The sequence below is a fragment of the Lepidochelys olivacea genome, assembly GCF_965140295.1.
Source record: "Lepidochelys olivacea isolate rLepOli2 genome assembly, chromosome: 7".
Lineage (NCBI taxonomy): Eukaryota > Metazoa > Chordata > Testudines > Cheloniidae > Lepidochelys > Lepidochelys olivacea.
Window position 1 is genome coordinate 23,015,424 of NC_140417.1, and position 25,308 is coordinate 23,040,731.

Here is a 25,308-nt window from a genome sequence, read left to right on the forward strand (position 1 = left end):
AAGCGGGTAGTGCCCACATGAACCATCTCTGCTGACAACTCACTCCAGAGTTTGAGACAAAGTAATTTTATCTTGTGCTGAGGGTAGTGGAACTCTGGGCTCAGCAGAATTTGAGTTTTATTATTTGGTAAATTCCACAGTTAAGATCAGTCATAATAACTGGAAAAAAAGGTTATAAATAAACAGTGTTAATATATTTTCACAGTTTCACAGCAGGGCTGTGGGGGGCTCCTTGCATAGATGCGGGCCATGACAGCAGGGCTGCCTAGGACTGTGAGGAGGAGGACAAGTCCCTGGCCATGAGGGAGACCACCCCATCACTGAACAGCTCTGGCCCAGGGACAACCCTGCACTCCTAACTGTTTAATGAGTTAATAAGGCCGTGACAGTGGGGCTGCAGAGGGCCCCCTATGTGGCCATGGGGCCTGGATACCAGATTCCTGTGGGCACCAAATGCAAGGGAGGCTGCGCTCGCTGGCTGCTGTCGATGGATATTTTGTTCACTGATTTCTGTGTAGGGTGGCCACATGTCCCATTTTGGCCAGGACAGTCCCCTTTTTTAGCCCTGTCCTGGCCATCCCGATGTTTTTGGCAAAACTGGACATTTGTTCTGTTTGCTCTTGCCAACTGATCATCTTGCACAGTTTTGCCAAAAAAGTGGGTGCAACCCCTATCAGGGATTGGAGGAACATGCGGGAGAGAGGGGGGCGAGCAGCAATGCCAGCCCGCACAAAAGGGAGGGCTCCGGGGAGCGGCTTGGGCTGGGCCTGGGCGGGCAGTGGTGGGGCTCGGGCTGGTCTCGCGCGTAGAGGGGAGAGGGAAGCCTTGGGCTGGCCCAGGGTGGGTGGCAGGGGGATTCCGGCCAGCCCCGCGGGCATGTGGCAACGGGGTTCAGGAGGGCGAGGGGGGCCTCAGGCCGGCCCCACATGAGTGGCAGGGAGGGCTGGGGGGAGGCTTGCGCGGGGGCAGGGGGCCTCGGGCTGGCCCTGTGAGGTGTCCCATTTTCCCTTTGGGAAAATACAGTCACCCTATTTCTGTGTGTCAGGGAAAGTCGATGTTTACCAACTACTGATGATTTCAATCTAATCCTGCCCAGCCTAGTTATAACCACCTGGTGGGGAAGGTCCAAGAATGTCCATCTGCCACCACCATTTTGCTGTAGCCAAAGTAACGAGGAAGGGTGGAAATGCCCAACTCCAAATAAATCGCCGCCATTTTGTGGGACCTACAGAAAAAAGGAGCTGTGCTGTTCTCCTCTTGTTACTGCCCCAGCAGTTCACTAACAAACCATGTGTGTAGCAGCCTAGGCCTTCCTGGGCATTTGAGAGCGCAAGGGTGGCCTTGTGGTCAAGACACTATGTGGGGATTCAGAAGAACAGAGTACAGTTCCCAGTTCTGCCACAGACTCACTACATTACCTTGGGCGTGTTGTTGCACCTCTGCTCCCTCACCTCTATAACTGGGAAAATAATACTCCCTTTCTCCCACTCTGTGTCTCTCTTGTCCATTGAGATTGTTAGCTCTTTGGGGGCAGGGATTGTTTTTTACTGTGCGTGTGTACGGCTTCTAGCACACAGGGGTACCGCTCCCAGCTGGGGCCTGAAGGTGCTACTCTAATACACATAATCAATTACCAGCTGTTTTTGCATGAGAACAAGAAAATCCTGAACAAAATTGTGTCAGTTTAAGCTCTTTAGAAGCGGAGAGAGGAGAGCGCTCCAGTAGAACTGAACCTGCGAAGTCATTGCCTGTCAGGGACTATCCCATGTCTGGGCTTCTGCTGCAAAGCTCAGGATGTCTCAGTCCCACTGAGTGACTCAGCCACCTGCCGATGAGTTTGCCCATCCCTTGGGATGCCTGGAGAAGTGTCTCCACTGGCTGCATTATGCTGCAGTAGCTTTTCTTTCCATAATGCAGCTGCTTCTATGATAGTTTCTTTCCATTTATCTGTGCTGGGCTGAGCTGATCTTGTCTTAGATCAATAGAACAAAATTAACAAAACCAAGCAGTGCTTGGGAACAGGTGGGGGGAGAAAATAAATATTTCCTACATCAGTAGTGAAAAGACTCTTGAGGCCAAACACAGGCAGCATACTTGAGAAATGCAGCCCGTCATTCCCAAGTTTCCCAGCAACAATGGCAAGTGATTTCTCTCTAGAGCTCTGTACAGGCGTGGGAGGGGTGGTCTGAGCCCTCAGCTGGGAACTGGAAACTTCTGGCTTCCGCAGCTGGAATCTAGAGGGAATATCCCTAGGTGTTACATCCTTCATGCCTCAGATTCCCTGTAAGTAAATGGGCATAATACTTAACCATGTCCCAAAGCTCTAGTGATGATTAATTAACTAGATGGTTGTGAAGTGCTTGGAATATGACCATCACTATAGATGGGCTTAGTCTGTATTTAAAAGTATGAAAGAGAAACTGACAAGGTCCCATGTTGGATATGTTCTTCTACCCTAAATCTGAGAGCATCTCGGTCCCTGTGTACAGTGCTGCCACGAAAGCTTTGTTCCATGTAGGTATAGTGCAGGGGGGGCCAACCTGGGGCTCTGGAGCCACGTGCGGCTCTTCAGAAGTTAATACGCGGCTCCTTGTCTAGGCACCGACTCCGGGGCTGGAGCTACAGGCGCTGACTTTCCAGTGTGCCGGGGGGCGCTCGCTGCTCAACCCCTGGCTCTGCCACAGGCCCTGCCCACGCTCCACCCCTTCCCGCCCCCTCCCCTGAGCCTGGTCTCCCCCAGAGCTTCCTACATGCCATGAAACAGCTTGTTGGGAGGTGCAGGGAGGGAGGGGGAGGTGCTGAATGGCGGGGCTGCCTGTAGGCAGGAGGCACTGAGAGGGGAACTGATGGGGGGCTGCCGACGTATTACTGTGGCTCTTTGGCAATGTACACTGGTAAATTTTGGCTCCTTCTCAGGCTCAGGTTGGCCACCCCTGGTATAGTGAATGGCAGTTAACTCTCCACTCTCCAGGTGTTTCAAAATAGAAGGGTCGCTCACTCAGTTATGGGGAAGAGCCCCTTGCCTCTGTTCCTGTAGGGAAGAGCTGAGCTTCTGTAGAGGGCTGTAGCAGTGAGCAAGAGAGCTGTATAAGGCTCATGTGAGTGAGCTGAATTACATGTGTAACGTGCCCCTGTACAACAAACTATGTTCCTAGGAGGGAGATAATGGAGAGAGAGAGAGAGAGAGAGAGTCCTGGGGTGAAATCCTGGCCCCACTGAAGTCAATGGAAAAACTCCCATAGACTTCAGTGGAGCCAGGATTTTACCCTGAGTGTTTAAAATTCTGCCTTCTCTCCAGGAAGGGTGTTTAACAAGAATTCAGTGTTTGTGATCCGTTTCAGCCTGCAAGGCAGGACATCCCCTTATTATTTATTTATTTAGTAATTGACCACAGCGTGCCATAGGCCCTGCAGACAAATGAAACAGCTATGTTCCCTTCCCTTAATACCTCCCAGTCTAATGGTGGTTACAGCACAGCAGATGATACAAGCAGTTGAGGTGGGGAAAAGGAGGGCCAGGGTTACAATCATAAGGTCATGCAGTTACTTTGGCTTGCTGTATACATCTCCTGGGGGATCCACCAGAATAGGTATACACACATGCAGAGGATGTGTCTCTCTCACCCCCACCCCCACAGGGTAAATAATGACTGGTATCTTTTCTAACCTGTTGTGATGAAGGTATTTATCTCGTATTCAGAGTACTGGGCGCTTCCTAGCCTGGTTAGGAGATGCCACTGACACCGAGTCCCTTCAGGACAAATGGATTGTTACGGTTCCAGAACTGCAGATTTATATCTGAACGAAGATGCTTCTGTGCTTAGGCAGTAGGGCACACTTTGGTGGGGCTGGGCAGTATGTGAACGTGCATTAACGCAACTGTTCCCTCCAGAGGGTGGCTTAGCAGGGTAAGCCCCAGGTCGGTAATGTCTAGACCAGAGGTTGACAAACTACGGCCCGTAGGCCACATCCGGCCTGCGGGACTGACCTGCCCAGTCCTTGAGCTCCCGGCCGGGGAGGCTGTCCCCCCTCCCCCGCAGCTACACTGCCGCGCGGGGAGCACTCTGGGTGGTGGGGCTGCGTGCTCCTGCAGGGCAGCACGCCAGCGCGTCTGGCTCCGGCTGGGCGGCGTGACTGCCAGACATGCTGCTCTGAGCGGCATGGTAAGGGGGCTGGGGCAGGGGGTTCCAGGGAACAGTCAGGGGACAGGGAGCAGGGGGCGGAGGTTCTGGGGGGGTGATCAGGGGACAGGGAGCGGGGGTGGTTGGATGGGGCAGAGGTTCGGGGGGGGCGGTCAGGGGACGGGGAACGGGGGGGGGTTGGATAAGCGTGGGAGTCCTGGGGCCTGTCAGGAGGCGGGGGTGTGGATAGGGGTTGGGGCAGTCAGGGAGCAGGGGGGGTTGGATAGGGGGTGGGGGTCCCAGGATGGGGTGGTCAGGGGACAAAGAGCAGGGGGGGTTAGATGGGTCAGAGGTTCTGAGGGGGGCAGTCAGGGGTCGGGAAGTGGGAGGGGGCGGATAGGGGGTGGGGGCCAGGCTGTTTGGGGAGGCACAGCCTTTCCTACCTGGCCCTCCATACAGTTTTGCAACCCCAATGTGGCCCTCGGGCCAAAAAGTTTGCCCACCCTGGTCTAGAACCACAGGTTCAACGCTGGCTGGGTCAACTCAGCCATTCATCCTTCTCATACATAACTGAGTTTTGTGCAGTTTAGGGAAGATCTTAAAACTAAGTGTCAGTCTCTGTAGCATGCACCAAGATGCCCTGGCCTAAGTTGGAGCCTTTGGATAAAATGTTACCTCCCCATCCCTCCCGCTGTGCAAAGTGCTGATGCAGTCTGCCCTAGAGGTGGTGCATTTCAGAGGTGCTGTCTGTGTGCAGCATGGGAAGCCCTTTGAGATAGAGGGTCCTATAGGGATGTAACATACGGTGGTATTATTTAGAAAATGGGTGGGACTGCAGAAGCAATCTAGCTTGTTATGTTTCCAGCCTATCTAGGTTATCAGACAACCACCACATGGGGCTCTGAACTTGATGGCTGCATCAGCCTCTCTTCGGATCCATTGGCCCAAGACAAACAGCATTGCATTTTTATCCCTTCTACTCTGCTTATTTGTCATTTAGCATAAATCTGACTTAAAACGAATATAGAAAAATCAAACACACAATCTTCCAGAACACGAGCCTTCTTATGGGCTCAGAATTTTGAATGTCGCCACTGTAATCATGCAGTGTAGTTGTAGCCATGTTGGTCCCAGGATATTGGAGAGACAAGGTGGGCGAGGTAATATCTGTTATTGGACCAATGTCTGTTGGTGAAAGAGACAAGGTTTTGAGCCACACAGAGTCTTCTTCGGGTCCACTGCAATCAGGCAGCTTTGGCCCCAGCCACATTGCGTCTAATAAATTCAGTGGGGCCAGATCCTCAGCAGGAGTAGATCGGCCTAGTTCCCTTGAAGTCCATGGAGCTGTGCTGGGGTAAGTGCCTGGGGCACCAGTGACCTCAGCAGAACGACACTGCTTTACGCCAGCTGAGTCTGGAGGTGAACTTGTTGTGTCTGTGTAGCTTCTTGTGTATATTTCTTAAACAGCCATGATTGTTTTTGTCCTAAGCTAACAGTGCCCTCAACCTGAGGAGGGTAGGGGGTTATTTCAGAGAGCGCGGCAGGAAGCTAGATGGGCTGATCTGGTTTGACAGGAGGCAGGTTACTGGGTTATATGGTCTTGTTGGTCTGACCCAGTACAGCTGTGCCTGGAGCAATGGAACCCGTGGCCAACTCAAAACGTGTATGTCTCATTTCATCAGTTCCCACTCCTGTCTCTCACTCTGTTATTCTGACATGGGTCTCCCTGTCACTGTGTAGGGACCTTGTGCATCTGCCTTGTTTCATCAGAGGAGCCCACCACCGAGGGTCTCACCTCAACCTCCTTGGTGGAGTTTACAATGATGTCCCATCTGGAGCTACTGGATTCCCGTGAGCAAAGCAACCTGGAAGCTACGGAGCCTGACCCTGTTCTCAGTGCCCTGCATGCCTCCGCGGGATCAGGCTTTGCCAGTGAGGAGAATGAGGAGTCCAAGATCCTACAGCCCCCCCAGTACTTCTGGGAAGACGGGGGAGATCTCAACGATTCCAGCCTGGATCTGGGACCAGCAACAGGTAGGTTATTTTTATCCCTTTCTTTCCTTTTTTCCTCTGGGGGAGACTCTGTTCCCTTGCCCTGACATAATTCTTGCTAAGAGGAGCTGGGATTAAACATCAACTCTGTTATCTCACTTCAGTGTCTGATGTGTCCCTAGGGAACCCTGGGCCTGGGTGAATATTAAAAACCAAGGTATGGCTGGATCATTATTCACAAGCTAAGGAAAGAATCACCTTTATCTCTGTCTCTTGCTTGCCTCATCCTCCCCCTCTCTGTCTCTGTCCTCTTATTCTCCCTTCAATCACCTTTCTCTCTTTTCCCTTGCTACTGTGAACTAAACTAAGTGCAATCTAGTCCTCTGAGCATAAGCCTTGAGTAATCCAGGCAGGGCCTGGGTTTGAGTCCCAGCTGAACTCACTAGGCCCAATTCTAAGCCTTGACTTCAGTAGTAGTTTGGCCAGAGAATGGCCAATAGGATCTGGCTGGCTGTGTCCTGTCAAGTGAGTCAACCAACTTACTTGGGCAGCCTGTCAGGCTAGCTAGAAAACTGGGACAAAAAGTAAGGACTCTCTCACTGTAACTGGGTGCCATATCTGAGCTGAACTTCCTCTGGAGAAGGTAATATACACAGTCTCTCCCACTTCCCCCCATACAAGACCCACTGGAACCCACTGCTCTGCCTGGGCTGAGCCTCCCCTGGAGAACATAAATCTATACATGCCACCCGCTTCCTTTCAGGCCCACTGGAACCCACTGCTGCATCCAAGCTGAACTTCCTCTATGTTGACATTACAAAAATCAAGTTGAAACTAACCTGCCCGTGTTTGTCTATATAAATAGGGCTCTTGCTTTAACCCCCTCCTCAATCTCCCTGAGCTCCTTAGCAGAAGACGACTTAACTTTTGAGACGCCCACTGGGAGAGGGACGGGATAGGGAAGGGGCGTGTTTTGCAGGCTTTCCTATAGCTTATGAGATTATCCCACATGATTCTGCTCTAAATTCCAGGCTTGGCATGTTTAAATACAGTGCAGGAGACTGACCTTCAGCCCGATCCCTTCTGCCCCCCGCCACATCCTGTGTCTTCATCTCTTTCTCAGTAGGCACTTTCCTGGCTTGATTGAGGTCCGGAATTAGAAAGCTGCAGTCTTTTAGTCTTCTCTTTGCACTGATTCCTCTGACCTTAGAAAGGCCTGCACTCCACCTGGGATGAGGGCTGAGCAAGCAGCAGCAGCAATCTAATTTACAAGGGTACAACACATTTTTGCGAGGATGCACAAATGTTCATGCCCTTGCATGCACTGTACTAGCCTGTATGCGTCTTGGGGCACGGCTGTCATTGTCTCAGGACTGGAAATCATCATGCTCACTAACTGTGTTCTGTACATATCCTAGTCACACTCATGGTGACACACACACACAGAGTCACAGGCATACCTACACATCACTCATTGTACATGCACACTCCCCCTCTGACACTCACATGGATCATGCAGATGCTCCTCACACACTTGTGCTCATGGTGAGGTACACAAAAGTTTACACTCCCCCCATCTCTTGTATGTTCAGCCCCCAGCCTCACATGTATAGAGAACACACTTCGTCGTCATTCAGAAGCACTTTCACACATGTGTAAGCACACACAATAGCTTCACGCTCCCATTGGCTTGTACATCTAGCCAAAGAATCTTAGCCTCTCATCACACTTGCACATTAACCGCAATAAACACAGAGCACCAAAACCAGCCTCATCCCATGCACACACTCGTCATTCAGAGCACACCTGCCTCTTCCCACGCTCGCACAGAGTCTCTCACATGCTCTCTCTTTGCTCTCCTTTACACACACACGTCCTTATCGACTCACCACCAAACAGCTGCAGTACTTCTGAGGGCTGGCCTTCTGCCAGCCAATGCTCTGTGAAGTTCACATCTCAGAACCTCAGTTAATACAACTCCTTGAATTATTCAGCAGCTTGGGAGCTCATTTCTATTTAAAATTTAATTAGAAACCAGGTGTGTGTCATTTGATAATAAAGGATATAGTAATAGCATCCCTAAACAGGGAAGCTTTCCCCAATCACACTTGGCCTACAAGTGTGTGATATACATGCCACATGTGTGATGGAAATGCCATGTGATTCCCTATGGAACTGTGTAACCAACTGCATTTATTATGTTACTTCTAACATACCAACCCATGAGTGATGGATTGTTGTTGTTTTTTATACCAACCTGCCAGAGAAATGTTTCTTTCATTCACCAAATGTAACATTTCCTCCCAAAATTACAGTGGAGTAAGGCCCAGGATGGGAAAATTCAGTTCTGGTCTGCGGTCCAGTATCAATCAAGACTAGAAATGGGTCAGTGATACCATTAGAAAGGAATGATTCCCAGCTTTGTAACAGGACACATAACATTTGCTTCTTTCACTGTAAAGTGTAAAGGTATTGGGCCTCAAAATCACAGTCTGATGGAGGCTAGATTTCTAGAGATTTCAAAGCTGTGTTCATTTTTTCCCTCTCCCTCTGAAGTCTGTAGAGTTGGACTCAGCTCAGCCTTTGTGTGGCTTTGCAGATGGAGGGATGCAAAATGTAATCCCAACACATTTCTTTGTAATGTTCTCAAACTTTCCTAAAATATGTGTGCTTTTTGTGGCAAACACATGACATTTAGAGAACACCTGGTACTCATTTGGGATGGCTGGCATTACTCAGCTTGTGGCTTTGTCTCTCCTGGGTAACACGCTCCTGCTGATAAAATCTTTATGCCACACCCCAATGTATTTACATTGGCTTCAGTGGGTCCCTGCCTGAGTAAGGACCTCAGGATTTGTCTCATACTGTCTTGGATTTTTATCCATGCTCCTCCTCCAACTCTTGCCATGAATGTGCATTGAAATGCACTGTCCTCCACACTAGCTCATTGCCACCTCCTGTATCTTTTATATATGCACATCCCTTGCCCATCAGTTAATGTATCTTGTAGAGTCAAATACTGAGTAAGGGGGCTTGGCACAGGGGTTTCTGTGGTGGTCATGGTGGGGGTTGGAATGCTTTTTCCTTAGGACAAGGAGCGGCAGATGAATTGCTGTACAGCTATGAGTGCAGCAATTGCACAGGAGGCTTTGACTGGCAGATTTATGTATGTGTGGACCTACTAGGTGTGCCCGTAACTCTGCCTTGCCCTGCTTTCAAAACCCCTCCCATTCAAAACCCATTTGCATTGAGGCAAATGGCCTGCAGAGCACAGGGGGGTGGAGGAGGGGGAAAGATTTCTCCGCATCCAGCCTTCCTGCACAGTGGAGCAACATCCATGTCCTTGCCTGTTGGGCAGTGCGTGAGATGGGGTTTAGGATTTACACCATGGCAGCAGCCCTGTAGTGGCTGGAGTCTCAGACCACAGCACCAAAGCCATCACCCCTTTAGCCTTTGCTTAGTGAGTTGGCCGGTATTCTGGGGAGCACAGAGGGTGTCTGGGGGCTAGTGCAGGGTCATGGATCAGTGTGAAGGTATTTCATTGCTTGTTCTTGTGTGTGGGGGAGCCAGCGCTAATTATCTGGCTTAGTTTGAAAACCCCACAGAGGATGTGCAGAAAAAAGTAAAGGGAATTTCTAATATACCGGTGCCTCACTAAGGAATGGGGAATATTTCAATGCAGGGTGCTTGGAGACTGAGTCCAGGGTTTTCTGCTTCTCCCAAATGCAGAATGAGTATCTTCTAGTTCTTCCTGCTGGAATGGTGGCTGTCAATTGTCTCCAAGGCATGAATAAATGATTCTGAATGTCTTGGGAAGCATTGGGGTCTTCCTATGATATTAGGGTGACTGATATGTATATGCAGTAGAACATATAGGACCCCAGCCAGAGGATGAGTACACCCAAGACCTGAAGTCATTGGCACTTCGGTCACTGACTTCAATGAGAACAGGATCTGGCCTGTGAAGTTTAAAACTCCCCCTCGAGGATGATGTGCTTGGCATTTTTCTCTGTCTTTGTTTCTGAATGCAGCTGATACCCTGGCCCAGGGAAGAAGAAGACAGTGCTGTGTGTGAGAGTCACATTACAGGGCTGACCAAGGACCAGAGCAGAGACTTGGAGGCAGATCACCACTGGGGTGGATTACTTAAGGAGAGCAGATGTTAACACACAAGGAGGGACCAGTGGAGGAAGAGTCAGGGCAGGGCTGGTGCTCAATACAGGAAAGTAGACGAGGGAGGAGGTGCTCCTGTAATGTTGGAGCTCCCTTCTCGATGTCAGCAGCAAAGCTCTGTGTGTAACACAGCATTGATTTGCTCCTTTCCTTCTCGGCACAAGCTCCTGTTGTAAGCCTGGGAAGGGGAATGAACTGTGCTGTGTTCCACATGGCATGTGCATATATGACAATTTCCTGTAAAGTCCTGGACAAACCCGATTGAACTAAGGTTAAGTGTTTTATGAGTTCATTGTATTAAAAATGCAAATGTTTCCATATTATTGTGGGATTGTGTGTAATGTCTCAAGGGTGGAGGCAAGACTAGTGTAAACCCTGGGAAGTGTTATGATCTTCAAAGGACTCTTTTAAACAATGTGCCAGATAAGAATGAACTTTTATTTGAGTGTGTTTCCTACGACATACTTGGGAGGAGAGGAAGGCAAATTCCTACCTCTGGACCCAACCTTTTGAAGCTATACCCTGGGGAGAAATCCATTGTCTGCTCATCATCTGTTCTCAGGGTCCCAAGATCAAAGAACCCAACTGTATGAAGAAGTAACTCACAGATGCATGGGTGTTCTTGTTCTGTTCAAAAGGTGTTATGAACTTGTAACCACAGAAAAACCCCTGGGTGGGGTTTGAGGGACTGACCACCTCCTAGAGCCCATCTTGGAGTTGGGGGGTGACCTCTGGTAAGCTTATTAGTATCCATGTAGGTTATTTTATTGTTTTAATATGTAATGCTTTTACCTTATGAATAAATGTGCTTGCTTAGAAAGGGCTTTGTGGTACCTTCTAAATGTGGGCAATTTATTGCCTCCGAGGAGAAAGCAAAGCAGGCCTGCTTAGGGAGTCTGACTTGCAGGGGAACGCACAGTATCACAGGGAACTGTGCTGCTTGGAAAAACTGTGATCAGGAGGGAGAGATGCAGGTCTCTGCCCAAGAGAGGTGATGGCAGAGAAGCTGGAAGCCTAGAGTGGGTGCCCTTGCTCGACCATAGAGAGGAGTGTTGGCGCAGTTGCTCTGAATTATGACAGCATGTTGCAGACTAAAGGACCTGGAGGCATGGCCTCCCTCCCCAGCTGTCCTCAACTGCCTCCTGGTCACCACCATTGGTCTGGTTAATGCTAGGTGACCTGGTATCCCCAAAGCTAATGAGGAAACCAGAAGTTTTTCAAATTGTCATTTGAGTTTGACTTTTTCATTTATCCTTTGCAGTAAAATTAGATTGAGTGACTCCTGCAGGGACGTGTGCCTGCAGCAGGGCCCCAAATGACCTCCATCCCCTCCTGTTTCCTCCTAATGCATTGCATCTCCATGGCAAGCAATGGGGTTTCCTAACTAACTTAAAAGAAAGAAGAATGGGGTCTGCTTTAAAAAAAAATGGCTTCAGCTCCATCCCTGGTGTAACCCCACTAACCTGACTTTATTGACACCAGTAGAGTTGCACTGGGCCATATCCATCCCTGGTGTGTCTGCCTGGATCACAAATCAATATTATTCTTCTTAGGTTCAATCAGAATCAGTCCCACTGCCCTTCCTGTTGATTTTTTTCCCAGTGGTGGGTAGTGTAGGCCTCTAAAATCCTCCACTTACCCCATCTGTTCCTCCCCTGCCAAGACTTCACGTTGGGCCAACCCAAGCTTCGGCTCAGGGACAGCTCTGTGCTCCCTGGCTGCCGAGAGTCTGTTCCGAGAAGGGTCACTTAACGTTAAACCAGGATGTAAACAAGCGGCATCCCAGAGCTGAGTGCAGGCAGGGGGCTGCTCAGTGCTAAGCCTCTTACATATGGTCTTTACCAGGTGCTTCATTGCATTAATGTCTTGGCTGAAGATGGGATTAAGAACTGTAGATTTGCTGTCAGTCTGGAAAGGGAGGTGGCTCATTTCAATGGGTCTGGAGGGAAGCCGTGGGGTTAGCTGTGGCAGAGGGCCATTAATGCACTCAGAAAAAAGGGGGTTCTTAATAGAAGGGCAATGAGGTGGGAGAGACTTTAATTCACTGGTTGTTTAGTTGGAATTTATAATTGTAATACAGTGTCCAGCCCTTCTCTCCTGTTACCCCAGCATCTTCTCTCTCTAGGAATGGCCTCTGTTAAACAGGGAATAAGTGGGAAATTAAAAAGGGTTTTTTGAAGTGCCACATGCCACTGTAATGAACCACAACCACATGTATAAAGACTTGATGTTCCTCAGCAATGATCAAAACTGGGACCCTTAAGCAGGGAAGATTCCTCTGTCAAGGGTGGGAGCCAGCTAGGAAAATGGGGTAGAGAAAACTTGTGTTTTGAATTTTGGTAATAAGCCAGACTCCTTTCTTGTAATGGAAAAGCATTCACACCAAGTACATACACAAGAGAAATGCCAAAAAGAGGACAGGTATTTGGAAATGGGGTCACCCTTTCTAGCGTACTCAGGGCTCCCCAGCCAGCAAGCCAGAATCTTTAGCCAGGTTCTCTGAATACTAACCTGATCCTGAACAAGTGATGTACGGTGCAGTATGTTAACGTTGTATTGTAATGTTGCCCTAGTAAAAAGTTTCAGCAAAATAAACCAAACTCCTAAGAGGGGAGAGTGACTGAGAAAGCACCTGCTGTGTGAAGCTTTATTAACTGGGGAAGAAGGTGAAATGGAGGCAGCAACAGGGCCCCAAGCCAGACTGGGTAAGCCCTGCTACCTGGAGATGTTAGCATCCTCAAACTGGAGTTGCAGACCTCTCCACATGCTGTCCTCTTGTGCCATTCTCCTCTGGGATACAGCTGGGGGTCCCATGCCTTTTTGTGCTGCTCTATTGTCTCTTAAATCTTCTTTACTGGTACATGTAGTAGATCCTTCCACGAGGAAAAACTCACCTTTGAACATGGCCGTATGTACCCAGGTATGATCTAATCTACCACCCACTTCAGTGGAATGCCCATAGAGTAGAGCAGCACGGTCGGTAGAATGAAGATCTAGCTGTGAAGGGGTTAATGATGAGGCTGTAGCTTGCTCACTTTTGACCTCTTCTCTTCCCCTCTCTCTTGCATCCTTCTATTCCATAATAGGTCTCCACTTCCCTGTTGAAATATGATGCACTCATAAACCAGCCTGACGAATCTGGCATTGCAGCCAGCTACCTAATACCCATCCTGTTAACATAATACCCAGTACCTCCTTGCCAGGGTGAGTGCAAGTAACTTGAGTCAATCTGGACTTCATATTCAATGATGTAGGGTGACAGGATGCAGTTACTGTAGAAATCTCAGTAGTACTATGGTGGGGGCAGGGTCAGTCTAGCTGCTCGGCACACTGGGGAGGTGGACAAGATATCACCTGACTGTTTCTTTGCATCCAAGCTCTGTGACTCAGACTACAAGAAAAGGTGATCTTGGGGGCTCAGCTTGAGGTGTCTTACAGGGACCTGATGTTCAGAAGGTGCTGGACACCTGCCCTCTAAAAAATCAGACTCCTTTGAAGTGATTCAGGTGGGGACCTTAAAATCAGTAGTTGCTTTTGAAGATCTAGGTCTTGATGTACACTAACTAAAGAGGCTCAACCATTACTCCAGATCCCTGAACTCTGGAGGTGTCTGCATCCCGATTGGGATCTGGATTCTGCAAATATCTTTATAATGGGCAAAACCAGTGCCTGCCAGATCTGAAAATCCCTGAATTTAGGGACAATCCAAGGCCAGATCTGAATTTTGCCATGTGGGCCTCATCTGTAAAGTAACTGGTAGAACAGAGTTCTTTGCAGGATTTTAGGGACATTTAGGTTTTAATCCGAGCCAGGTTCTTGCTGGGCCAGACATGTAGTAGGACCCTGGGCTTAGCATGCAGGGAGGCGGTGCTAGTGGGCAGTGGAAATGTTAAATCGATTAGCACTGAGTCTGAGGACTCCTGCCTCTGCTTCCATCTCACTGACTCACTGCTGGAGAGAAGCAGCTCAGGTTTCAGTTGTAGGCTGCCCTGTAAACAGGAGCCTGCTGGGAGGTTGCAGGATCAGTTCTCTCTCAGCTTTGATCTCAGTGGTAAGACAGGAGGCTGCAATCCATCAGCTTCCCTGAAGGCTCACTCACCCTGAATGCTCTCTGTTCAGAGGAGAGCAAGCAGGCTGAATCAATCACTTGAGGGCTTTAACCCTCAGGGAATTGGCTAATTCCCAGGTGCTCTAATAGTTTAAGAAAAGGTCAGTTGCAAGCGTTTCAAGGGAGGCTGATGTGCCAGGAGGGTTTCCAGCTGTTAGGGAGTAGTGCTCTTGCTTGCTACTTGGCCAGTCCCAACCCTGTGCAAGGAATCTGTCTGCTTTCCTGCTGTGTGTCTTCGTAGTCCAGTGTCCCATCTCTGACTGTGCCCAGTGCCTTACGCTTCAGGAGGAGGCCAGCCCTTCCCTCCTCACCCACAGTGCACCTGTGCAGGCAAGATTCCCACAGTTCTCAATGGGGCTACTGTATAGAATGCAAATACCAAGTGTTTCAATGGCAGCAGAAGCCTGAGAGCCTGGTGAGGTGCGCTAGTCCTCCCTGACCTAATGCCCTCAATCCTATGGTCATTCCTGCCATTAACCAGCCTCTGGCTAGTGAGGTAGTGGCTGCTGCATATCTTCAGACAGGCGGATGACGACAGGGCGATTAGCTTCAAATGAGGGCACTTGGAAAGGCTGGTTCCAGACTGCAGCCAGAGAGAGGTTTTCTCTTTGCCTGGACATTAGCTCACTGCTCTTGCAGCCACCTTGGATGACAGAGCATACACCTCTTTGCTAGCCAAAGAGCGGTGGTGGGGAGCCCTTCAGGTAGCAACCATCTCCTCTGGCCCTTGGAACTCTTGAGACTATTGATCCTGTTTCAGGGGTTTTAGAGCATGTTTGCTAGTGAAGAGGCACTTGCCTAGTAGCATGGATTTATGTCATATGCCCTTCAGAGCTCGGATTGAGCCTAAGAGCTCCAGTGGCCCAAGTGACAATAGATTCCGATGCCTCGTTTGGGGCCAGAGGTGGGAGAGGCCCCATGGGAGCCCAGTTAACAGCACCCTGGAGGAGCCTGACAGGATCTGGTTTCACTTTGAAGGAAGTCATCAGGAGAAAGTCACCAGCTCCCTGTCACCAAAGGGAGAGTGGGGAGAGTGGGCACTGAGCCATCACAGGCATATAAAGAGCCTTAGGGAGAGCTGGGGGCTGATTTTAATATAAAGTTACTGATGTGGGAGATCCATATAAATCAACCACCAGGGAAGGAATTGGTCTGTGACACCTTTGTGGTCACTGTTAGGGGCGAAAGGATCAACTTGCTTCCTGCTTTGGGAGTATGGGGGGTGAGACTGATGAGTTGCTTGGGCATCACAGAGAGCTTTACCTGCTATGGAGTATCCAAGCGACTCTTGCTGACAACACACTCTCCCCCCTGAACTGAGCTCCAGACGCAGCAGCAGTAAATGGCGGTTTGGGGACGGTTGTCATTCGGAGGCTCCTCTCATGGACGCACACTGTAAGGCATCCAGACGGCTGCCTCCCACCGTGCTTAATGAAGCATCCACTTTGGCAGCCAGGCAAGAACACGGGCTTGGGGATGTCAGACAATCACTTATTTATTTATGAAGAATAACCACAGCCCAAGGAGGTGGGAGGGCCTGTGTTTTCTGGCCGCAGCGAGACTGCTTTCTGGCTCCCAGCATGAACCGCGCTAGGCGTGGGGGAAATGGGGCTTATTCAGAAGGGGGGCCCAGTACTCAGCAGCATTGTTATTGGCAGCTTCTTGATAAGGATGGAGAGATCGATTCATCCCAGGTGGGTCTCCATTGGCATCAGGGATGAGTGTGGCTGGAGGGTGTGGCCTGTCAGTTGTCAGGAGCTGATCTTGCTGCTACTGTGTCAGTCCAAGACATCTCATAGATCCTTGCTGGGCTTCCAAGAGGGGCCACCGACTGGTCTGATTTTCCTGCTGTGAGGCGAAGTGCTCCCTCACCCTGATATTCCTGATTTTCCTGCTGGATTCCCCTCAAAACACCACACAGGCTGGCCTACCAGAACAGCGCCATGCTGCAGTTAGTGAGCCTTCGGTTGGGGATGTGTGGCTTTAGCTCAGTCCCTGTCTCTGTCCTTTATTCCCTATGGCTAAACAGCTTCTTCAATAACCTGGTGGTTTGGGAACCCAGGAACCATCTGTGAGGTGATTTTATGCTCTGAGGTGCTTTCCTGACCCAGAGTCTGCTCTCAGTGACATCCAAGTCAATCCAGATTTCAGTGGCGTTACCTGTGTGTAACTGAGAGCGGAATCAGGCCTATCATTTTGTTGTTCCTTTCCCCCTAAATCTCTATAATTTCCACCTTAGTTTGGTAGTGGCTAAATGGCGGTACAGTCTGGTATCTGTTTGAGGGCCCCCATATTAAATGAATTGCAGGATCTCAGCCTAGTTCCTAGTGCATGCAAACCCACCTCATGAACACCGCCAACAGAACTGGCACTGATTGGCCCCTGGGTTGGCAGGCTCAGCGGAGAGGCCTGGTACAGAAGGGGCTGTGAAGTCTGAACCCCTCTGTCGTCCCTCGAAGGGTTCCTCCAGGCCGGGGTCATGAATGCATAGGAAGCTTGCACTGCTGTTGCCCAAGCTGCATCTGCCAATCACATTCTTCTCACTAACATATGAACTTAACTCTATTAAATGAACCCATTTCTCTCTTTGGTGGCAAACACCAGGACACTCTCACAGGGCCTCCGACCTCCGTCATCTGTGTCCCTAAATAGATAGACCCTGGGCTCGTTCCCTCCTCCCTGCTTTCATCCCCCAGTCTTTCAGTGTTCATGATCATTCGTGATAGACTCCTAACTGAAGTGTCTTGGATTTGTTTTAGACTACAGTTTTCCAATCACCTCTCATAAGGCCCTGCCCAACGGAAACAGGACGCAGGTTAAAGACAACTGGGAAACTGCCCCCCTTCAGCTGTCATCGGATTCCATGGAGCCTGACCCACATACGCCTTTCTCCGGTGCTCTGGAGGAAGAGGAAGGGCTGCTCCCCATAAACAAGTCTAAGGGAGGGCAACAGAGCAGCCAGACTCGCTGGCCAAAGGACATGTCTTCAGAAGCGGCTGGCCAGGAGGACTCCTTGTTCTCCCTCCTGATCTCCACAGCCTCCAGCAGACTGGGCATTGTGACTGAGGCAGCTGTAGAAAGGCAAGAGGAGGCCTCTGTTCCTGAGCACACTTCTTCGGGCTTTGACCTAGGGAGCAGCATGGGGCTGAGTCTGCTGCCTGTGTCCTCCATCCTGTCGGTCACCACTGCAGGATCCCAAGGTGTCGCAGAGCATGCCATCGAGGTGACTTCAGGAAATATCGGGGCTACAGTGGTAGCTGGAGTGGAGCTAGCAGGGACCATGGCAACAGCAGAGTCCACACAGACCCTGGTGGGAGCTGGAGTGGCGCCCACAGAGCTCCCAGTGAGAGAGGAGCTCATTGAGCCCACAGTAGGAGAGGGAGGGGAGCAAGTGGGGCCCACAGTGCTAACTGGAATGGAGCAAACAGAGGAAGTTCCTGAGGTAACAGGCAGCCCCCAAGATCCCAAGATTGTTTCTGGTAGTGGTGGTGGCCCCCCAAATGCCAGCTCCTCAGCGGCTTCCTTGGATGGATCTGATGAGCCAGCTGCAACCCCTTCTCGGAATGGCATGAAGCCGGCTACCGAGACCATGGCAGCAGGGCGGAGCTTTGTGCCACAGACCGGGGACGCCCACCTGGCTGTGCTGTCAACAGGACTGCCCTGGAACTCGGCACAGGTATCCCATGGTGGGAGGGAGGGGGACTCATTATGGAATATGTTTGGGTATTAACCCTTCCTCTCCTAGTGCTGTGTGGATATTAACTTATACTTACCTATCCCTGCTTTCAAATTCCCCATTGCCAGGCTGGTGGAAATAGTTGCTGGGATTTTTCCCATGACCCCACTAAAGGTTGTAGGGGATTGTTCCCTCTTTCATGGCACATTGTGGAGACACCTCAGGTACTGGGTGTGTGTGCGGGTCAATGCACCAAGAAACCTGCCCACACCGTTTTGCTTCTACCCTGCTGTCTGTGTGTATCTAACCAATGTGACCTTTGGGCAGAAAACAGCAGTGAAAGTGTTAAAAGCTAGCTCCTTTCAAGTCCAGCTCTATTTCTTTAGGTTGCATTATTGGAAATGTAAGTGCATGAATAGCCCCAAACACCTCTGGGAGGTGCCTACGCCACCAGTACCTGCATCGCTACCCGTGCTGCAACTGTTGGTGTCCGGACAGATGCAGGACACATAGAGCAGGGCTGTGAGGATAGGATTGTGAGGTGCACAGATGCTATGGTAATAGAGGCCACCTAAGTGCCAAGATAGATGGGGGTGGAGGTTACAAGGTAGCAGTACAGTAAGATTGCAGGTGGTTGTGGAGTTGCAGGGTAGCTGTGCAGTGGCACCTGCTTTGAGATCTGTTGAGGCTTCTCCTGTGTTGCAAAAATTTTCTGTAAGGGCTGGATGGTGTAAGGAATGGAGAAAGAGATCCAGAGCTTTTCACCACTAGCTCAGCCAATTTCAGGGCCACGCAGGCTGGTAGTGAGGGAGGTGACCAAGTCATCAGCATCGGATGGCTGTTGAACTGCACTTTAAGTCTCGTTTTGAAACAATAGGCAGCTGCTAGTAGTTCAGCTGAGGAGAAGGGCTCCATTTTGGCCTGCCTGCAGAGCTGCTTTGGATGGAGTCTCTGTTGTGATAATATGCAGGGCACCTAAACAGCGGATCCGGCTACCAGAGTGTCTAGCTCCATTTGGAAGATATAACGTAGTAAACAGGTGTCCATATCACACAAATAAGTCTGGCAGTGAGCTCTAATTGCCTGTCCCCTCCTCCATTCTTATTCTCAGTAAGGGAGCCAAGGACTGAATACACCATTAGATAGCCTCAAGACAGCAAGGCTGATGGGCATGGCAGCCTGTAGGGAGCTTACCCGGCCACTGATCGTATTGTCCCTGCTCTGTGGATTAACAGGGTACCGAAATCCACTAGCACTCAAATGAAAAAGAAGACATTTTTTTCTATGCATGTATGTCACAGCCTGAAGAATGGGACATGTCCTCCAGTATCCTGTCTTTGGAGAATCCCCTCCATATTGGAGAATATGCAGTTCCTCCAGAACTTTCCCAAGAGTTCAAATCCCCGCTCTCAGAGTACAATACAGCCCCTCAGTCGCTGTGCTTAAGCTTCTTGTGCCTTTTGCAGGAAACTGCATTCTCCTTCCAAACCCAGCTGTATGTATCTTGTCTTTTCAGGTGATCTGCAAGGACTGGAGTAACCTGGCAGGGAAAAACTACATCATTCTGAACATGTCTGATAACATCGACTGCGTAAGTCAAACACAAGAGACTTGAATAGAATGAGAGTAAATGGGAAATAGCTAGAATACTAACGTGGGGGCTGGCTCTGCTATACAGGGCAGCAAAATATTTGTTAGTGTGACTTATCGTAGGATTCACAGGACATTTTCTAGGGCCAGCACAAATCCTAGCATCAGCACTGCTGTCAAGAAACTGCAGCTCTTGTGTGTTGCATGCATCTCTGTGTGCATTTGCCATCCTCTTCTTTTTCTGGGTTAGCAGGCAAGATAGTGGAATCAAGATGATCCTAGGTTTAGGTATAAACCCAGTTTTTCATAGAATGATCTTCAATGGGCTTTTAAAAAGGTGTCTACAAGTTCTGCATTTGTAGCCTTCACTTGTCCCTCTTGTCTCTCAGTCAACATAACTAGAAATTTGTGTAGGGAGAGTGGGAGCCTTGACTGAGGCCATCCTCCATGGGTTATGATACTTGATACATGTTCAGCACACTTTCCATTGGAGGATCTCAAAGCACTTTACTTTTCAGAAATTCATGGGACACTTTAAAACTGAATTTTTTTTAATTGACTGGTTTTTTAAATCCAATTTCCAGTAGAGTGCCCCCTTTAAGTACTAAGGAGTGCCTGAAATTAAAATACAAGTATTCCTTACATTTTATAGATTATTTTCTGCTATTTAGATGGGTCTCTTCAGTGAGTCAGTTTCTCTTTTGCTAACTGGCTAAATAAGAGAACAGTGATATGTCCATTCAATAACATTTTGTGTACCATCAGTATAAATCTGAAATTAGCTTTTTGCGGTATTTCAGTTTTAGTGATCTTGAATGTTCATTGTAACTAGATTTGATATAATAGTTTCAGAGAGAAATGTGATGTTTTAAATTGACGGTGTTCCTTTTATTAATTGAATTAAGCCTCTCCACAGCCCAGTGTTGTTGATAAGCATTATCTCAGTTTTACAGCTGGGGAAACTAAGGCACAGAGCAGTGAAGTGACTTGCTTCAGGACACACAGTGAGCCAGTGGCAGAGCTGGGAGTAGATCTAAGATTCGCAATCCTGTGCTTTTAGCCACAAGCCCATCCATTCAGAAGGATAGAGATTGGGTTTATAATATTTAGCCCGTGGTCTGCATTTTCATTTTCCAGACTTTTTCAAATGCTAATGGTCACAACCCCCATGGGAAGACGGTTAGTATTATTCCCATTTTACAGATGGGAAAAGAGTTGACAGCGAAAGTGTTTTGACCAGTGTCAGATCTGGACTTAGACCATAGTAATTGCTGGGTAGAAGTCCAGTGTTCAAACTACTAGGTCATATTTCTCTTTCACACTCATACCTTCTAAACCAGTATGCAGTACTGAGTTCTATGCTCACAGTGCAGTCACTGGGGAAGCAAGCACAGCATCTGTTCTTAGCTTAGCAATAGCTCCAATTCAGCTTGAAAGGTCAGAACCGATTTTACTGCAGGTAGGAACACTGCCTAAATACCAGGTTTGGGATCTTTAATTTCCACCTGGATGTTCCACCAGATGGGAAGGAGCCTTTTTGTTTTCCATCTCAGCTGCAGGACAGTACCTGAGGTAACACTGCATTCCCTAGTCATGCAGTGATGTGGCAAGATTGCGGTCTGATCCCAAGACCCAGACTTTTTTCCTCTCCTCACTTTTGGAGTATGATGTCTCTGCTCACGTTTCTCTGATGATTCTGCAAATAAAGACTCATTGTTTCCAGAGTAAATGGTTCATGCTGTCACTAAATCTTTAAGTGCCTTTCCTCTTGTCCCCCTGCCTCCCCCTTATCTTGTTTGCTTTCTAGTGTCTGTTAACCAGAAGTGCTCTGCTAATCCAATACTCACCCATCAACCCCTGAAAGCTGCAGTTAATTGATGAACCCAAAGTCCCTCCTGTATCTCTGGTAAAAGGGCCCATTCACCTTTGGAACCTCCCACGGGCCATTTATCAAACCCTTGAAGACCAGTTATCAAGGGGACAGGGTCAGGTTGTCCTTTGTGATTTTTAAACTGATTTTTAAAATACATGATTACTTTAGAAATTTGAAACGGAATGTTTCTCTGATTAAATATTTTCTCCTCTTTGTGTATCTGTTTTTTTTTGTCATAGGTCCCTGCACAGGACTGAGCGTGGTTTTTTTTGTTCTTGCAGGATTGCTTTTGAGCACTGATCTATGCACATGGGTCTTTTTAAAAAAGAGAAAATGACACCCCTGCAGAATTTGTTTCAGAAACAGTAAATATATAGAATGAATGATAGTTTTCTAAAGGGGTATAAGAAATATGTTCCTTTCAGTAAGCCTCCTGACATTAGCATGGCCCCTTCAAACAGAGAACTGTTTGTCCTTCATACCATTTTAAGTGCTTCTGTCACAACTAACATTTACAGTTCAGAACATCAGCACTTAAAAATAAGCTTGTGATGGTTCATTTCCTATCCACCTCAGTCATCATCCCTCTCTCTCCCATTTCATCCGTGTACTACACAAGTGCAATTTTGCTGTATGTAATAGCTCTCATCTCTTTCTGTTGCCATTTGCAATCATTGAGATTTAACCATTGGAAGGAGATGAAAAGTGAAAGCAAAAGTGCAGGGGACTGGAGGTGTAATCCTTGGCTATTCCCTGCCAAATATAGATGCTGCTCTTGGGCAGGCAGGACTGGACTGTTTTTCTACTTGACTTCAAGTTTCAAAACAAATATTCCCAATAAGTGGTTTATGCTGTCCTCAACCTTATTCAAAGGGACACCTGTCAACTTAAATATTTAACACAAATGTTTCCCTTCCCTGTGTTGTATTATTGTTTTATATGATTGAAACTGAAAGGATTTTTGTTGTTTACGTCAAACTCCCTCTTCCCCCGCCATCACAGTTGATGCAGTTTGTTTACTGTCTGTTGAACTTCATTTAGATTGGACAGTGCAAGTAGACAGGTTGGCTTCCACTGAGTGTATCAGTTTTGCTTTCTGGCTCCTGTACACTAGACGCATTCTGGGTTTTGTGTGGGTTTTCAGTGCGGCAGGAGATAGTATTTGCATTTTTAAGTGATTTATTGATTTATTTAAATTAGTTTAGAAAAAATCATGCAGATATTTCTGTTTGTTTTAAGGGCCCGATGTTATGATGTGCTGAGCGTCAACGGGCACCTCTCAGCACCTTGCAAGATAGGGCCCTAGGATTCTGTACCCCTTACCACAAACACGCTTTTACCAAGATCTCCATTGTAGACCCAAATTGGCTGGGTCCCTTTATCTTTCTAATGGGTTCTAAGTGCCCAGTTCCTATTTGGGCAAAACTCTCATAGATGTCTGTTAGAATTGGACCTAACAATAATGCATGTCCATTCAGGGCCCTGCCTCCATTCACAGGCAATTTGAGCCTGAAGTCTCTCTAGCACTGCGAGTTATCCTTTTGCCGGATTAAAACTATGTCATGGCCGCCGTCTTTTCAGCCAAGGAGAACTGCTGGAGCTGTTGGGGCCTCTTCTGTCTCATTTGCTTCTGTTACTTCAAATATTCTTCCCCCCCCCCCCATTCTTCTCAGGCTGAGCGTGCTACCCCTCCTTTCAGGATCCCCAGGCCCCTGCTGAGCCATAGGTGGTGGTTGCGTCACAATGTGGAGAGCTGGCCACTAGGGCAATGCTGGCTGCATGGCCCCTGTGCGTGGTTCTGAGCAGGCGGCCCCCGCGGTGAAGTTGTGGAGCAGTTTCCTACCCGTGCCCTCTTCCCATGCCTCTCCTGAGTGGCTGCATATGCTCCCTCAGCTGAAATCCAGAGCCCTCGCCTGGTGAGACATGGCACTCATGGGCTCTTGTGATTCAGGCCTGAGTCCTAGGTGTCTTTTCCAATTAGGCCATTCACTGCTCAGGCCTGTGCCTGCCCTGAGCACTTAGGATTGCCATGGCAACCAGGAGCGCCAGCTTTTATTAATCATCCGGGTGGCCTTTGGGTTGGCATGGCAACTGCAGACAAGAATAGAAACACAGGAGTGGGAAAGTGGCAGAGGAGCTGCCAGGCAATGGCACATGTCAGCCAGAGCTGGGCCCCCCCTGACCCGGTGCCGGGTGCTGCGAGAGTTGAGGCCTTCCCTTCAGATCTGGCATTTTTTCTTGTCTTCTGAAACAATTTTACTTGAGGCTAAGAAAACAGCTCTGCACACAGGAGTGATTCTGGGATCCCTGCCTGCTGCAGGGAGGGGCTCAGTTGAGGCTGAAGGATGCTAAAAAGAGAAACCCAGGGTGAGGATACAAGTTAGGACTGAGGTGCTTCAGCACAGCTGTGTGGGCCAGTACTGGACTGAAAGGAGACGCTGTGATTCTTGATTGAAGAGCCTCTGCAGATCTGGATGTGGAACAAGCACATTGATGGTTTGCATTGTGGTTACTGCCAGCTGCTTTCAGGAGTGCTAAATTCACTTAATTAACACATAAATTTAAACCATCCCTTGAGCCTGTACTGTTCCCTTGCCACCACACACAAGATAATCCCACCAACAGCCCCATTCAGCCCTGCTGTAGACAGGTATAACTCCATTGAAGTCAGTGGCATTGCACTCACTTACACCAAGTCTGCATTTGTCCCTGTATTTCTACTCCACTGGTTCATCTTTGCCATGAAGGAGGGTAAGATGCTTTCAAATGTTCCTTGTTGCAGGAGGAGTTTCGGCTGGAGAAGGGTCCCCAGCTGCTGTCTCTGGTAGAGGATGCCTTCTCCAGGCAGGCAGATGGACTACAGGCCCAGTGGCTGATCTCTCTGAGCAAACCCAATGAGAATGACAAGCACCTGCTAATGACCTTGGCAGGGGAGCAGGGTAAGTGTTGGTAGAAAAGCTGAGTGGTGGTGGTAGGACTGGGAAGGGGTGTATCTGGCTTTAACTGCCAATTTTTCTCCTGGTTATAGTGACATTATCTCTCCTGCTATCCCATACAATGCTGCCTCTGTTAGCTAAACCTGGTGATTGCAGGCTTGTCTGTGTGTACATAGAGTATAAGCCTCTTTCCCCGCCCGCACCATGTCACCCCCCCATGTACAGTCCTGCGGTGGTTTTCCCTCTTGCCAGTCAAATCAGATTCCAGCTTCTCCTCCTGACCTTCAAGACTCTGCAATGCTCTACTCTCATCTTTCTCCTCCCTTCACTCCTCCAGTGCCTCCTGCTTCACCCCCTCCCTTTTTATCCTTGCACACATTCATCTTTGTGCATTTTTTTCCCATGCTTGCCTCTGTGCCTCCCTCCCTCTTCTGCTGCAGCACGTGAGATCGTCTGCTCTTTGTTCAGATCTGCAGAGCCTGCCAATGCTACCCAGTGAGGTTAGAAGAACTATTTCATGTCCATTGAAAAGCAATCCCAATGGGAACACTCTGATCAGCTGGGACTGTCACTGTTCTGTACTGCTTCTGCAGTCTGTTTAGGGTATAGGCTCGATGGGGAAGGCCCTATAACTGTGTTATTTCGTACAGAGCAAGTAAGAAGTAATGTTATAAAGTGCACCACAGTTATTGGGAAATAATGTTGACATTTAAGAGGTATGTTCTACGTGCTTGTTTAAATTAGTGCATTTCTCCTAACACTGTGGACCATGCCATGTACCATTAAAAAGGTTCTTGTAAGCACATGCGGCCCTAAAGTAAACCTTTCTTTCTATTGGAG

General features: G+C 48.8%; 1 protein-coding gene across 1 annotated transcript in view; it reads left to right on the forward strand.

The window, feature by feature from the left end:
• Window positions 1-25,308, forward strand: part of PODXL2 (podocalyxin like 2) — a 41,273-nt gene that overhangs the window by 8,280 nt on the left and 7,685 nt on the right. Inside the window, exons 2-5 of the mRNA XM_084633481.1 lie at window positions 5,861-6,154; window positions 17,153-18,069; window positions 19,586-19,660; window positions 24,315-24,471. Of these exons, the coding sequence (XP_084489607.1) occupies window positions 5,861-6,154; window positions 17,153-18,069; window positions 19,586-19,660; window positions 24,315-24,471 (1,443 nt within the window). The remainder of the gene's footprint in view (window positions 1-5,860; window positions 6,155-17,152; window positions 18,070-19,585; window positions 19,661-24,314; window positions 24,472-25,308) is intronic.